This window comes from Apium graveolens, chromosome 3 (assembly GCF_009905375.1).
Source record: "Apium graveolens cultivar Ventura chromosome 3, ASM990537v1, whole genome shotgun sequence".
Lineage (NCBI taxonomy): Eukaryota > Viridiplantae > Streptophyta > Magnoliopsida > Apiales > Apiaceae > Apium > Apium graveolens.
The window spans coordinates 242,142,471-242,156,160 of NC_133649.1; the positions used below are offsets into that span (position 1 = coordinate 242,142,471).

Here is a 13,690-nt window from a genome sequence, read left to right on the forward strand (position 1 = left end):
CACCTAAATCTATCATCGCATGATAAACTAAGTATATATCACATATATAAACATGAATAAACATCAAGGTAGGCATGTTACATCATCTAGCATATAGGTCTAAGCATTATACATCTCTATGTATCACATGAAGCATTTAAAAGCAACTAAAACAGTTAAAAATAGCTTTAAAACACTTCATGAAAATATAAACAGTTCAAAACTTTTATATAAACTAAAATTGATCACTCCATTAGATCTGTCTCGAAAAAACGAATCCAACGGTATATTGCACGCCTAAAACGGAGTTACGAAACTCCCAGAAAATCAATTTTAAAATCAACAGAAGGGCTGTAACGCATTATAGGAACGCGTTACAGGACCTGTAACGCATTCCGGTGATGCGTTACACCCCTTTTCAGCCATTAAAGGGTGTAATGCATTCCGTGAATGCGCCATAGGTGTGAATGCGTTACACCCCTATTTTTTTTATTTTTTATTTTTTTTTTTGCTTTTCAGCAGCCGCCGCCGCCTGACAGTCTTTTTCTTTCTCGATTTGCGCGCCTGACATCACCTGTCTTCTTTCTCCGTGCCAGAAATACAGCAGACATAAGCACTAATATATATACTTACAATTTATATATATACATATATGATTATTTAATTACGAATTTAATTGCAACAACTTCAAAAATTCATAATAAAAAATCTATACATCATAAAATTATGAAAAAAAATACCCAGACGATCTACAACACTTGTAGAACCCAGATCAATATTCAAAATTATTCTGAGAAACGATTTCTCATCAGACAAAATTAATCCATGATATAACTTGTAAAAATCATAATTAATTCATACAAGCACATAAAATTCTGAAATTTTTACCACAGATCTATATGCATACAACCTATGCTCTGATACCATTGTTGGATTTTAAACGCAGCAGGGGCATGGCAAAACACTTTTACACATATAAAATCCAAATAAAAGCATACAGATCATGAATAAAAATTCGAGGGATCGAATCTAACCTTTAAAAATAATTCGGAGACAACGATCAGAGATCCTTAGCAGTTGCTCCTCAAGTGTGAAGCACTCCACCGGTATCCACCAAGAAAACGATGTTAAGGAGGAGGAAGGAGGTGGAGAGAATTGGGTTTTCCAAATTTTTTGGGTTTTCGGGTTCGAATAAAATTAGGGTCTATAATAATGTATTTATAGGCAAAATTTCCAGCTGAAATTTTTCCATAAATATTATTATTATTATCCCATTTATTATTCTTATTAATAATTAAAACACCTTTTAATTATTAATCCTTTTTCTAAACACTTTAGAAATAATTCTCTCTCTTGATTTAATTTCCAAAAAATTAAATCCTTTAATTAATAATATTAAGAACTTTTCTTAATTAATTTATAATCAATTAAATCTCATTTAATCAAATATTAAATTTGCCAATTAATTATTTATTTCATAAATAAATAATTATCAGCCATTATTAATTAATTCCTCCACCCTTAAATCATTCTCTTTTTATGGTGTGACCCTGTAAGTTCAATATTAAGCCGGTAGTAGAAATAAATAATAATAAAACTATTTTATCATTATTTATATAAATTCTCTAATTTATTAAATATGATTAATTAATTAATGACGTTTATTCTAAATCGTGAGGGATACTTCTCAGCATATCGCGACTATCCGGATAATATGAATTCACTGCTTAGAATACCAAGAATCTATTCAATGAATAGTTACCGTACAATAAACTCCTTCTACCCTACAATATTCCGATTAAATACAAGCCATGGATCTCGTGTCAAGCCTATCTAATTCAATCACTTGCTTACCATTTACTATGCGTAGTTCTATGCAAATTAGAAACTCCTTTCTAATTTCATTCACTCTGGCCAGAGATTCCTGAACTAGCATAAGTGGATCAGCCTTGAACATTCGCTTCCTTCACTGGAAGGGGTAGATCCTTTATTGATCATACACTATCTTCGTGTACAAATTCCTATACCCAGAAGAGCCCTAATAATTGTCCCTGGAGACTAAGAACTAAACCAAAGCATAGTTCAGTGTACACAAGATGACTATGATGACCTCAAGTCTAAGGATACTTGTACAACTATCACTATGTGAACAACTGCTGACACGTGAGTGAACTCCATCAGTTGTTCAGCTGTGCGAGTCATGTTCAGTGAACTTATTCTATAATAAGCACCTACATACTAGCTATAGTGTCACCACACAAATGTCTATGAGAACAGACATCCTTCATAATGAAGCAAGCATAGTATGTACCGATCTTTGCGGATTATTAATTACCAGTTAGTAATCCTATGACCAGGAACTATTTAAGTTTAGAGTTATCATCTTTTTAGGTCTCACTATTATGATCTCATCATAATCCATAAAAAGCTTTACTCTAAACTATGGTATATCTTATTTAAACACTTAAATAGATAGAGCCCGTAATAAAAACAAAACAAGTCTTTTATTAATATCAATGAAATCAAAACAGATTACATAAAAGTTATTCCTAAATCCTAATACATGATTGGACTTAGGACATATTCCTTTCAAGATATTCGATAAAAATACTTTTTCAGAGAAGGTTCGGGGTTAAAATGATTTTTCTGGTATTTAATACGAATCTTTAAACATTTTTCGGAATTAAAACGGGTAACAAAATAATTTTTATAAATAAACAACAAGGTTCGAATACCCGAATTCAACTTTAAAATCATTTAATATTAATTATCAAGCCTCGAACATAATTTATAATAATATTTTAAAACTCGAAACTATTTTTCTGAATTTTTTAATCAAAAAAATATTTAAATCTAATTAAATAATTAAATAATAATTAATTAATTAATAATTAATAAATTATTTAATAACTAATATTTAAATTAATTAATCAATTAATATTTAAATTAATTGATGAAATAAATAATTTATTTATAAACTAAAATTAATTAATTAAATAATTTTGATTTATTTTGAATTAAAAAAGAATTTTGGAATTAAAATTAAGATTTTTGGAATTTTTAAATATTAAAAACAAATTTCTGAAATTAAAATAAATAGAGAATATGATTTTTGAAATTTTTTAAAACAGGAATCCTATTTTTGCAAACTCTGGAAACTAGAGGGACTAAACTATTTATTCTTCAAAACTACGGGACAAACTGCAATTTTGCAGGGGTCGCCGTCGATTTCGTCAGAAAACGCCCTGTCTCGCCGGAGAAGGCGATTCTGGCACCATTTGGTGACCACAAGCTCCAGAAACAATCTACAGAATACGAGGAACACAACCCATGCAATCAAATCCAACTAATAACCCCTGAGTTGACCAGAGAAGTTCGAAGAAAACTCACCGGACGACGAGTTCTTCGTTGCTCTGGTCTGCTCACTCAGGTATCGTTTGTTTATTAAACCAACACCAATCGATTCTTTTTTACACGATCTACACAATGGTATCAATCAATTTTCCTAATAACCCCTAGATCAAAAACGCCCAAATTCAATCAAAAACATTCAAACTGAATATAAACCCTAATTTCAATTTCAGAGAATCAAACTCAATTTTGAACATCTTATTGAACTCCAAATCACTATTATGACATACCAAAATGAGCTGGATTCAATTTCCTATAACATGCAAGCATCAAATCACATAAACAACATCAAAATCAAAAATTCGTAATTTAATCCAATTTAATTAGAAAATAAATAAAAGTATAAAAAATTACCGATTGACTCTACATGTATATGGGTTATGAAACTTGATTCTACAATTTAAGGGCTTCGTTGTGGTTACTCACACGCCAAAATCCGAGTTCGCTAACGCCTTCGATTCTTGGTTTGATTATGAAAAACATTTTGAATTTTACTGTTTTCTATGGATAATTATATAATTTTACTGATTAATTGTGTTTATCTGTACAAAATAAGATACAGTATTGGATATTTATATTTACGAAAAATTGGTACCCTGTTGGATCATATCGGATATAAAAATAAAATACTTAATCGTTAAGTATTGATAAAACTGATCCAATTTTGTCCCGATTTTAGGATAATTATCAAAATCGGGCTTTTTAAAGTACAGTCTGGGTCTCAACGCTTTGATTACACGAATTACGAGAAGATAATATAATAGTTTATTCAAAATATCCCGTTTATCGATAATACAGGTTTTATAGGTTTACCGAAACGAAAATAGTATCGTAAAATTTGTACCGGGAATCGTACAAGTAAAACCGTACTCCGGATCGAAAAAGTCAAAATACGGAAAATGTTCGAAATAATCATATTAGGTTAGAAAGGAGTTTTCACGAGATCTACATGTAGTAAAAACGTAAAAAAAAAACGTTGAAGTTGGACGATTCCCGAATAATGAAAATAATTTTTAATTAATCCGAAAAATAATTTAATAAATCTATAAATCCTTTATAAATCATATAACAACATATAAATTAATAGAAAAATATTAAACTAATCTATACTTTATTTTAGACATATAAAAATTAAAATTCGTAAATTTTATCACATATAAACGCCAAACACGGATACTAATTAACACACAATTCACCAAAAATTCATATAATAATCACATAATATTCATTTATTGACAAAATAATTACACGTTATATCAAAGATATTACAATATACACCTTCCTTATAGGCGTATGTCGTGGGTAGAAAAGTCGGTAGCTTTCGACGTCGAGTATATTGGGTATAGTGTAGATTATAGATTATAGTGGTTTTTAGGGCATTTTTCACAACTAAAAAGATCAAATGTGACAACTAAAAAAGAATAGAATATAATTCAAAATTAAAAAAAAATTGTTTTTCCCTTAATTTTTGATCTTGGTTTTTATTTCAAAACAATTATGTTCAAACCAAAGTTCTTGGAATCTTAGAGACAACCTTCCACTTTTAACTCCAGATTACACATCAACCAATGTTTCCTGCTTAGGTGAAGCTCCGATTCTTCCTCTGAATTTGACTTGTATTGTCTGTCTACAGACAAAACCCAGTGCCAAGAATTGAAAAACGGAATAGAATTGAAACATAATATGAATTAATAATAAAAATCCAGATCCAGCATATAATAACAAAATTCAAATCTCGAAAAATAATTACTCCTATATTTAGTCTAATGCACGAATAGAGTAATTTGGTGTAATAAATGTACATACAGGGTGATGCCATTGCTTACAGGGTGATGCCATTGCTTACTTCAAAGTCAACCCGAAATTTCTGGCAAAATATTTAACAAAACTTACTGCTTTCTATACATGCATATGATTTTCTAGTAGTAGTAGTAGTGTAGTACTGTAATAGCATTTGCCATGAATCAGGAGTATTTAAAATACATACAGAGTACTAGTACTCCATTGCTTGCTGTCTCTTACAACAGATTAATTGCACTCTGTATTGTAACATTTATTCACATATCAATCTCACACCTTCCCTGCTTGTATATTTATAGCATGTTTTTATCTTCAATCTCCAATCTTTTGTATCTTCCACTACTCCCCTGAAAAACAATATGAACCAGTTCTCCCTTCACAGTAATTACAGAAAGTTACTCTCTCCGTCGCACCAGCCATTTTCTAGTGAAGCACCGCCAAGCTCCGATATGTTTAATTTAAACAACATGGTTAGTCCAACTATTCTGCTAATCATCATAATACTAGCTATTATTTTTTTCATTTCTGGTTTGCTTCATCTTTTACTTAGATTTCTCCCTAGGCCTTTATATCGAGACCCTGATGAGTTTGATGATGCCACAGCCCTTCATGGCCCGTTACAACAACTATTTCATTTACATGATGCTGGAGTTGATCAAACTTTTATTGACACTTTGCCTATATTTAGTTATAAATCTATTATTGGTGTGAAAGATCCATTTGATTGCGCTGTTTGTTTGTGTGAATTTGAGGGCGAAGATAAGCTTAGATTGTTGCCTAAATGTAGCCATGCTTTTCATATGGATTGTGTAGATACATGGTTGCTATCTCACTCTACTTGTCCACTTTGTCGATCTTGTTTACTCTCTGATTTTTCCTCGTACAATAGTAATTATCGTTCTCCGCTGCTTCTTATTCTTGAATCTGGTAGTGAGACTTCAAGAGATATTGTTAGTAATAGAGATGCTAATTTAGAAGGTTCAAGAATCCATCCCTATTTGGATGTTGAGGAATTTGGATCAGGCCGGGTTGAGATATCTAGTAAATCATGCGAAAATAATATGAAAGAGGATGAAAATGATCAAGAAAAGAACAACTGTGGAGGGGAAAAAGTTGTGACAGTTAAACTTGGGAAATTCAAAAATGTTGAGGGAAGATATATAGAAGAAAGTAGTAATGGTAATAACAGTAATGTTGATGCTAGAAGATGTTTTTCGATGGGGTCATTTGAGTATGTAATGGATGAGGATACACTATTAAAAGTACCTGTAAAGACCCCAATGAAGAAACTGTCAAGCAAGAAGCCTTCTCTACCGTTGTTTCCAGGTAAAAGGCTAGCAATGTCCGAGTGTGACTGTGAATCAAGAAGATATATCGATGAGTTTGAAGCATTTAGAGGATTTAATAAAAATGCTGGTACAAGCAGTAACATCAGCACCGATGCTGATACTGGAAATGGGAAAAGCCAAAGAGAGAGTTGTTCGATCTCCAAAATATGGATCAGGGGAAAAAAAGACAAGCTTGATTCAAGTAAAGAGGAGACTTCTAGACGAGTTTCTTCGTTGAGGTTTCCGTTGCAGAATATGGTTCCTGCTGACAAAATGATGGCCAAGAAATGTGGGGATGATAGCAGGAGGACTGCTTCTGAAATTGATATTGGGAAGTGGGGAAATGGAGGGAGTGAAATGAGTTTTGATGAAGAAAATCAAAGCTGCAATAGTTTAGAGTCTCAAGCAAACACACAGTCTTTTCCTAGGAGGACTCTCCTTTGGCTCATGGGAAGACAGAACAAGGTGGTGCACTCAGCATTTCCCACCAATGTTTGATTCCTTTTTATTGATTTTAGTTACCCTTTAGCAGAAAAAACTGGGAAATGCAATTCACTTTATTTATTTTTTAACAATTTCGATTTTTTTTTCAGTAATATTAGATTGAAAAATAATCCAATTTCAGCTTTACATCTCGGGCACCAGACCAAGGACATGAAAGTGGACAATATATGATATATCGGTACATTCCATAAATAAATCCATTTGGATTAATATAAGAGCAATCCCAGTGAAGAAATGCAGATATGTCATTTCATTCAATATGTTTAAATCTGAATCTGCAACCTATACGCAAGAGTACAGCCTGCTAACTAGAGTAAGGGGTCATTTGTTTTACCAAAATCGTTATTTCTGAATGGTTAGTATATCTGAATAATTAATGTCCTGAATACATAATGAATAAGATCATTTGGTAAATTACTTTTTGAGTTATCTGAACCATAATAATATAAACAACTAATTTATACCAAATTGCTAGCTTTTTTGGGTTGACCTGTGATGGGTTGTTGGATCCGGTACGCATTCTGTTGTGGGTTTGGATGCTATAATTGGTATCAGTACTCTTCCCGACCGGAAGTGTAGAAGCACTACTCGGGTTCTGTATGTGTGTTTGTGAGATTGATGAGGACGTCGATCCTTTAAGAGGATGTGTTTATAACATCCCACATCGATGATAAATAAGAGTAAATGAGACCTTTATAGATACAAGTCAACAACTAATGTATTCCAAATCACTAGGCTTTTTTGGGCTATCCTATGGTGGATTGTTGAGTCTGGTGTGTATCTGGTTGGGGACTAAAATAATAATTTTAAAAATTTTCTTTTTATGAATTAAAGTTTAAGTTTTATATTTTTATCCAACAAAAGGAAATTTAAATAATTATTTTTTTAACTATGTGGTCAAATTACTTAGAAATGTGTGCACAAAATAAAAAACGACATAAAAAATTTAGAAAAAATAGTTTATATGTATAATTATAGTCATGTTTAGCAATAACTGAAATTATTTATTTTGAAAAATTAAAAATTTAACGTATTTAATGAATAGAAAATAAAAACATAATTATGCTGAATATAATATACAACATAATTATACTAAATATAATATACAAACTGCCTATTGCCTAGTATGGCTAAATATAAATTATTAAATAAATTTATTACATAACGATGTACAAGATTAAATATAAAAAATGTAATCAAGTCACGATGACGTAAGGAAATGGATAAGATGGGCATCTTAGCGCTTAAGCCAGAAAATTGAGGCTAAATGGTTAAGAAGTTTTTTAGTCACTAAGAAGAAAAATTGTACGATACAAACAATTTTAATCAACTTAATTATTAAGATAAGATGGTTAAGAAGAATTAAGAGAAAAACAAATGACCCCTAAATGATAACATATGCTAACATTAATATTTGCTTGCATCTTAAATATGTTTCGCGGAAATAGCTGAGATCTTGAGATCTGTTAGATTAAATTAATTTGCTCATCAAGAATCAAGAAAAGTAAATTATATTCTAGAATTTTCTAGAATGATTTGTAAGGAGATAAGATTCATGTATTCACCTTGAAAATCGAAGAGTTAGTGAGTTGAATTTAGTCTAGAAGATTAAATGTAAACATTAAATCAGGCTTGAAAGTTTTGCTATATATTGCTTCCAACCTTCGGTTGTATTTATTTAATGAAATCAGCAGTATTGATCAATAAAATTTGTATTATCTTCTTCTTTCAGTAAAAACAAATTGGTATCAGAGCCTTATACCCTAATCTCATTTTCAAAGCCCAGAATCTGCCAAAATGAATACTTCTATCCCTGCTTCTTTTGTTCCCCAGTTAAATAAAGAAAATTATGGAAAATGGAGTATTCAGATGAAGGCTCTACTTAGTTCCCAAGAAGAATGGGATATAGTTGATAAAGGTTATACTGAAGTAGATGATGAAGAAAGGCTGACACAAGTGCAGAAAGAAGATCTGAGAAAATCAAGAAAGAAGAATCAGAAAGCCTTGTTTTGGATATACCAAGGAGTGCAATCATATGATGCATCTTGGGAGAAAATAGCATCTGCTACTTCTGCAAAGCAAGCCTGGGAAATTTTGGAAAATTCCTTCAAAGGAGATGAAAAGGTAAAAAGAGTTCGCTTGCAAACTCTTTGAAGGGAATTTGAAGGTATGAGTAAAACTGAATCTGAATCAGTTTCTGATTATTGTTCTCGAGTACAATCGATTGTTAATGAATTGAAAAGAAATGGTGAAACTATTAGTGATGTTCGTATTGTTGAAAAAATTCTGCGCTCTTTGGATTCTAGATTTGATTACATTATTGTAGCTATCGAATAATTTAAGACTTGGATAGCATGACAGGTCGATGAACTCACGGACTCCCTACAAGCTCATGAAGAAAGATTAAATAAAAATAAAAAAGAGTTAAGCTTGGATCAAGCACTCCATTCAAAGTTGTCTTTAAAAAGCAAAAATGATGATTTTAATAATCAAGAAAGCAGAGATCGTGGTCGTGGAAGAGGAAGAAATTTTCGTGGAAGAGACTCAAATACTCGTGGAAGAGGAAGATATGTAAGTAAGAATAGTGGATGGAACGGAACAAAACAGATTCAAAGTTTCAGAGGATCACTAAGAGGACGAGACCGTGAAAATCAAAAAGGAAGAGGACGTGGTTACTTTGAATGTTTTAACTACCACAAACCTGGTCATTTGGCAAGTGAGTGCTGGTATAAAGAAGAAGGGAAACATAATGCTAATCTGGTGAGTGAAGATAAAGAGCCGGAAGAGGATACCTTACTGCTAGTATCTTACGGAGGAAATTGTGAAGATGTCTGGTACATCGATAGTGGCGCAAGCAAGCATATGTCAGGTAACAAAAAATTATTTTCCAAATTAGTTGAAAATAAATATGGAGAAGTCAAAGCCGGAGATGGAAAATCATACCAAATTAGTGGTGTTGGTGAAATAGAATTTAAAATAAAACAAGAAAAGGTTGAAAAGATGTCTGAAGTTTATTTTGTTCCTGGCTTAAAAAATAATTTATTAAGTGTTGGGCATCTTTTGAAAAAAGGGTATGATATTCATTTTATTGATATGGCTTGTTACTTGTCAAAAAAGAATCAAGTCATTGTTAGAGTTGGAATGAGTTCAAATAATCTTTTCTCACTGACACTTCACAATCATGATATGTCTTGTTTTGTTGGAATTGACAAAAGAATTTCCAAGTTATGGCATGATAGATATGGCCATATAAACTATGCAAACTTGGAGATGCTTTCGAATAGGAGGATGGTGATTTGGTTGCCAAAGATTGATCATCTTGATGATGTATGCGAGACATGTCAGCTTGGGAAGCAACATAGAATCCCTTTCCCATCTCAGCCAACCTGGAGAGCAAAAAGGCCACTATAACTCATAAATTTTGATCTTTGTGGCCCGATGTCAATTTCTTCTTTAGGAGGTAATCGTTATTTTATCTCGTTTATTGATGATTACTCTCGTAAAGTTTGGGTATATTATCTGAAAGCAAAATCAGAAGCTTTCGGGAAGTTCAAAGATTTTAAAGTGAAAGTTGAAAATGTCACTGGATTAAAAATTAAAATCTTACGAACTGATCGTGGAGGTGAGTATCTTTCAAATGAGTTTAAGAAATTCTGCAGAGATAATGGCATCAGACATGAATTAACAGCCGGGCATACGCCTCAACAAAATGGTGTATGTGAAAGAAAAAACAGGACAATTATGGAGATGGCAAGATGTCTTATCAAAAGGAAGAATCTGTCGCAAAATTTTTGGGCAGAGGCAGTTTCTTGTGCAGTCTATCTTATCAATAGATCACCAACTAAGATTTTAAATAATCACACGCCGCATGAAGCTTGGTATGGAAAAAAAACCAAATGTCCATCACTTAAATATCTTCGGATGTGTTGCTTACTCTCATATTCCAGATGCTATAAGAAGCAAGTTAGATGACAAGTCAGAAAAGTGTATTTTTATTGGATACAGTGAAAGAAGCAAAGCATACAAGTTGTATAATCTGGTAACAAAGAAAGTGGTGATAAGTCGAGATGTTCGTTTTGATGAAAATTCTGCTTTTGATGATGTTGACATCGAAAAAGAAAGTTATCTAATCTTTTCACTTGAAGATGATAGAGCAACACATGAAACTAAAGAAACTGATGATCAGCCTGATAGCCCGATAAGAAAAATGAGAAGTCTTCAAGAATTGTATGAAGTAACTGATGAAATCGAACAAAATTAAGCTATGTTCTTTGCCTTCTTTTCAGGAGAAGATCCTATTTCTTTTGTCGAAGCAAATCAGACAGAAATTTGGAGAAAGGCCATGAAAGAAGAGTTTGACTCTATTCAAGAAAGTAAAACATGGGAGCTTACTGACTTGCCACTTAATAAAAGTCCCATTGGAGTAAAGTGGGTATACACGACAAAAAGGAATCCAGATGGTTCAGTCAACAAGCACAAGGCTCGATTAGTGGCAAAATGATATAAACAAAAAGAAGGAGAAGACTTTACAGAAATTTTTGCTCCTATTTCAAGACTTGAAACAGTTCGTTTACTAATCTCTCTTGTAGCCCAGAAGAAGTGGAAGTTATTTCAGATGGATGTGAAATCAGCCTTTTTGAATGGTGTCCTTCAGGAGGAAATTTATGTCAATCAACCACCAGGATTTGTCAAGAAAGATGAAGAAAATGAAGTTTACAATCTAAAGAAGGCGTTATATGGGCTAAAACAATCACCACGGGCTTGGTACAGTAGGATAAATTCTTACTTTAAAAAATGTGGTTTCCAAAAATGTCCTTATGAACATACTCTATACATCAAAGGTGACTCTCAAAGAAAATTTATGGTTGTTAGTCTTTATGTTGATGATCTTATTTTTACAGGAAATGATGGGGAAATGTTAAGGGAATTCAAGCACTCAATGATGGCTGAGTTTAGGATGACTGATCTAGGAGAACTTCACCATTTTCTTGGTATTGAAGTTCATCAATCCAACAAATGAATTTTTGTTTCTCAAGAGAGTTATGCGAAGGAAATTCTAAAAAAATTCAGGATGGAAAATGCAAATCCAGTTTCTACTCCATGCATCACAGGTTTAAAATTATCTAAAGAAGGGGAAGGTAAACTTGTGAATTCCACGATGTTTAGAAGTCTCGTTGGGAACCTGATGTATCTTACATCTACAAGACCAGATATCATGTATGTTGTAAGTTTAGTAAGCATATTTATGCAGAAACCTTATTCTAATCATTGGGAGGCTGCCAAAAAATTTTAAGATATGTTAAAGGGACTATTAATTATGGAATTTTCTATAAGGCTGATGTTCCTATTAATCTCACTAGTTATACTGATAGCGACTTAGCAGGAAGTACTGATGATAGTCGAAGCACTTCTGGATATGTTTTTCATCTTGGGGGAGGCGCATTTTCATGGAGCTCAAAGAAACAACCAATCGTGGCACTCTCAACTACCGATTCCGAATATATTGCAGCATGTTATGCAGGATGCCAATTGATTTGGTTACGTGGAATACTTGAAAGTCTTAATCAGAAGCAAGATAAAGCAACTAGCCTGTTCTGCGATAACAGTTCAACAATATCAGTCACAAAGGATCCGGTGCTCCATGGAAGAACAAAACATATTCGCATTCGATATCTTTTTTTGAGGGAGCTTGTAAATGATGGTGATGTCCAAGTTAAGTACTGCAAAATAGAAGATCAGATGGCTGATATATTCACGAATCCGCTTAGTAGACAAGTGTTCGAGAAGCATGTTAAAAGTTTGGGGGTAGTGAGCAAATCAAATTTAAGGGAGGCATTGTTAAATTAAATTAATTTTCTCATCAAGAATCAAGAAAAATAAATTATATTCTAGGATTTTCTAGAATGATTTGTAAGGAGATAAGATTCATGTATTCACCTTGAAAATCAAATAGTCAGTGAGTTGAATTTAGTCTAGAAGATTAAATGTAAATATTAAATCAGGCTTGAAAATTTTTCTATATATTGCTTCCAACCTTCAGTTGTATTTGATTAAGGAAATCAGCAGTATTGATCAATAAAATTTTTATTATCTTCTTCTTTCAGTAAAAACAATCTGCATCTTTATTACATAGTTCACAAAACAAAAATGTATAGCAAAGTAAAAGGGTCTTTCAGGTGTCCTATTCTTCGGTCCCAATAGGATTATTATTTCGTCAGTCCTAATCAATTCCTTACATTATTCTTTTTAAGATGTCGCTCACACCATTTCAAATATAACTCCATTTCAAACGTTAATAATGTATTGGACGGAGGGATTACTTTTTAATAAGTTTGCTAATTTTAGTTTGAAAGACTTTTTTCATAGAGAACCCATTATTAATAAATTGGGTAAGACTTTTTTGATACAGCCCGTTATTATTAATGTAAATGAAGTAAATCCAAATCTACCGACCAACTGGAAAAACCGAAAGCAAAATTAGAATTTATAATTTTTTTGTAAAATTTTGGAGAAAGAAACACTTGAGTTTATTTTTACTTATAGCCTTGAACTCTTAAACAAAAAGAAGCGTAGCAGAATGTTTTTATATTAATAATTCATTTACCATTAATTTACGATTCAAATGTGATGCTTACAAAACATGATTATAAACTCAAAAAATGTAACAA

General features: G+C 32.1%; 1 protein-coding gene across 1 annotated transcript; it reads left to right on the plus strand.

Annotated features, from left to right (window-relative positions):
* The first annotated feature begins 5,241 nt into the window (after window positions 1-5,241).
* Window positions 5,242-7,195, plus strand: LOC141711013 (RING-H2 finger protein ATL13-like). The gene has a single exon (XM_074513476.1). The coding sequence runs from the start codon at window positions 5,550-5,552 to the stop codon at window positions 7,014-7,016; it is 1,467 nt and encodes a 488-aa protein (XP_074369577.1). The 5' UTR covers window positions 5,242-5,549; the 3' UTR covers window positions 7,017-7,195.
* Window positions 7,196-13,690: the final 6,495 nt, after the last annotated feature.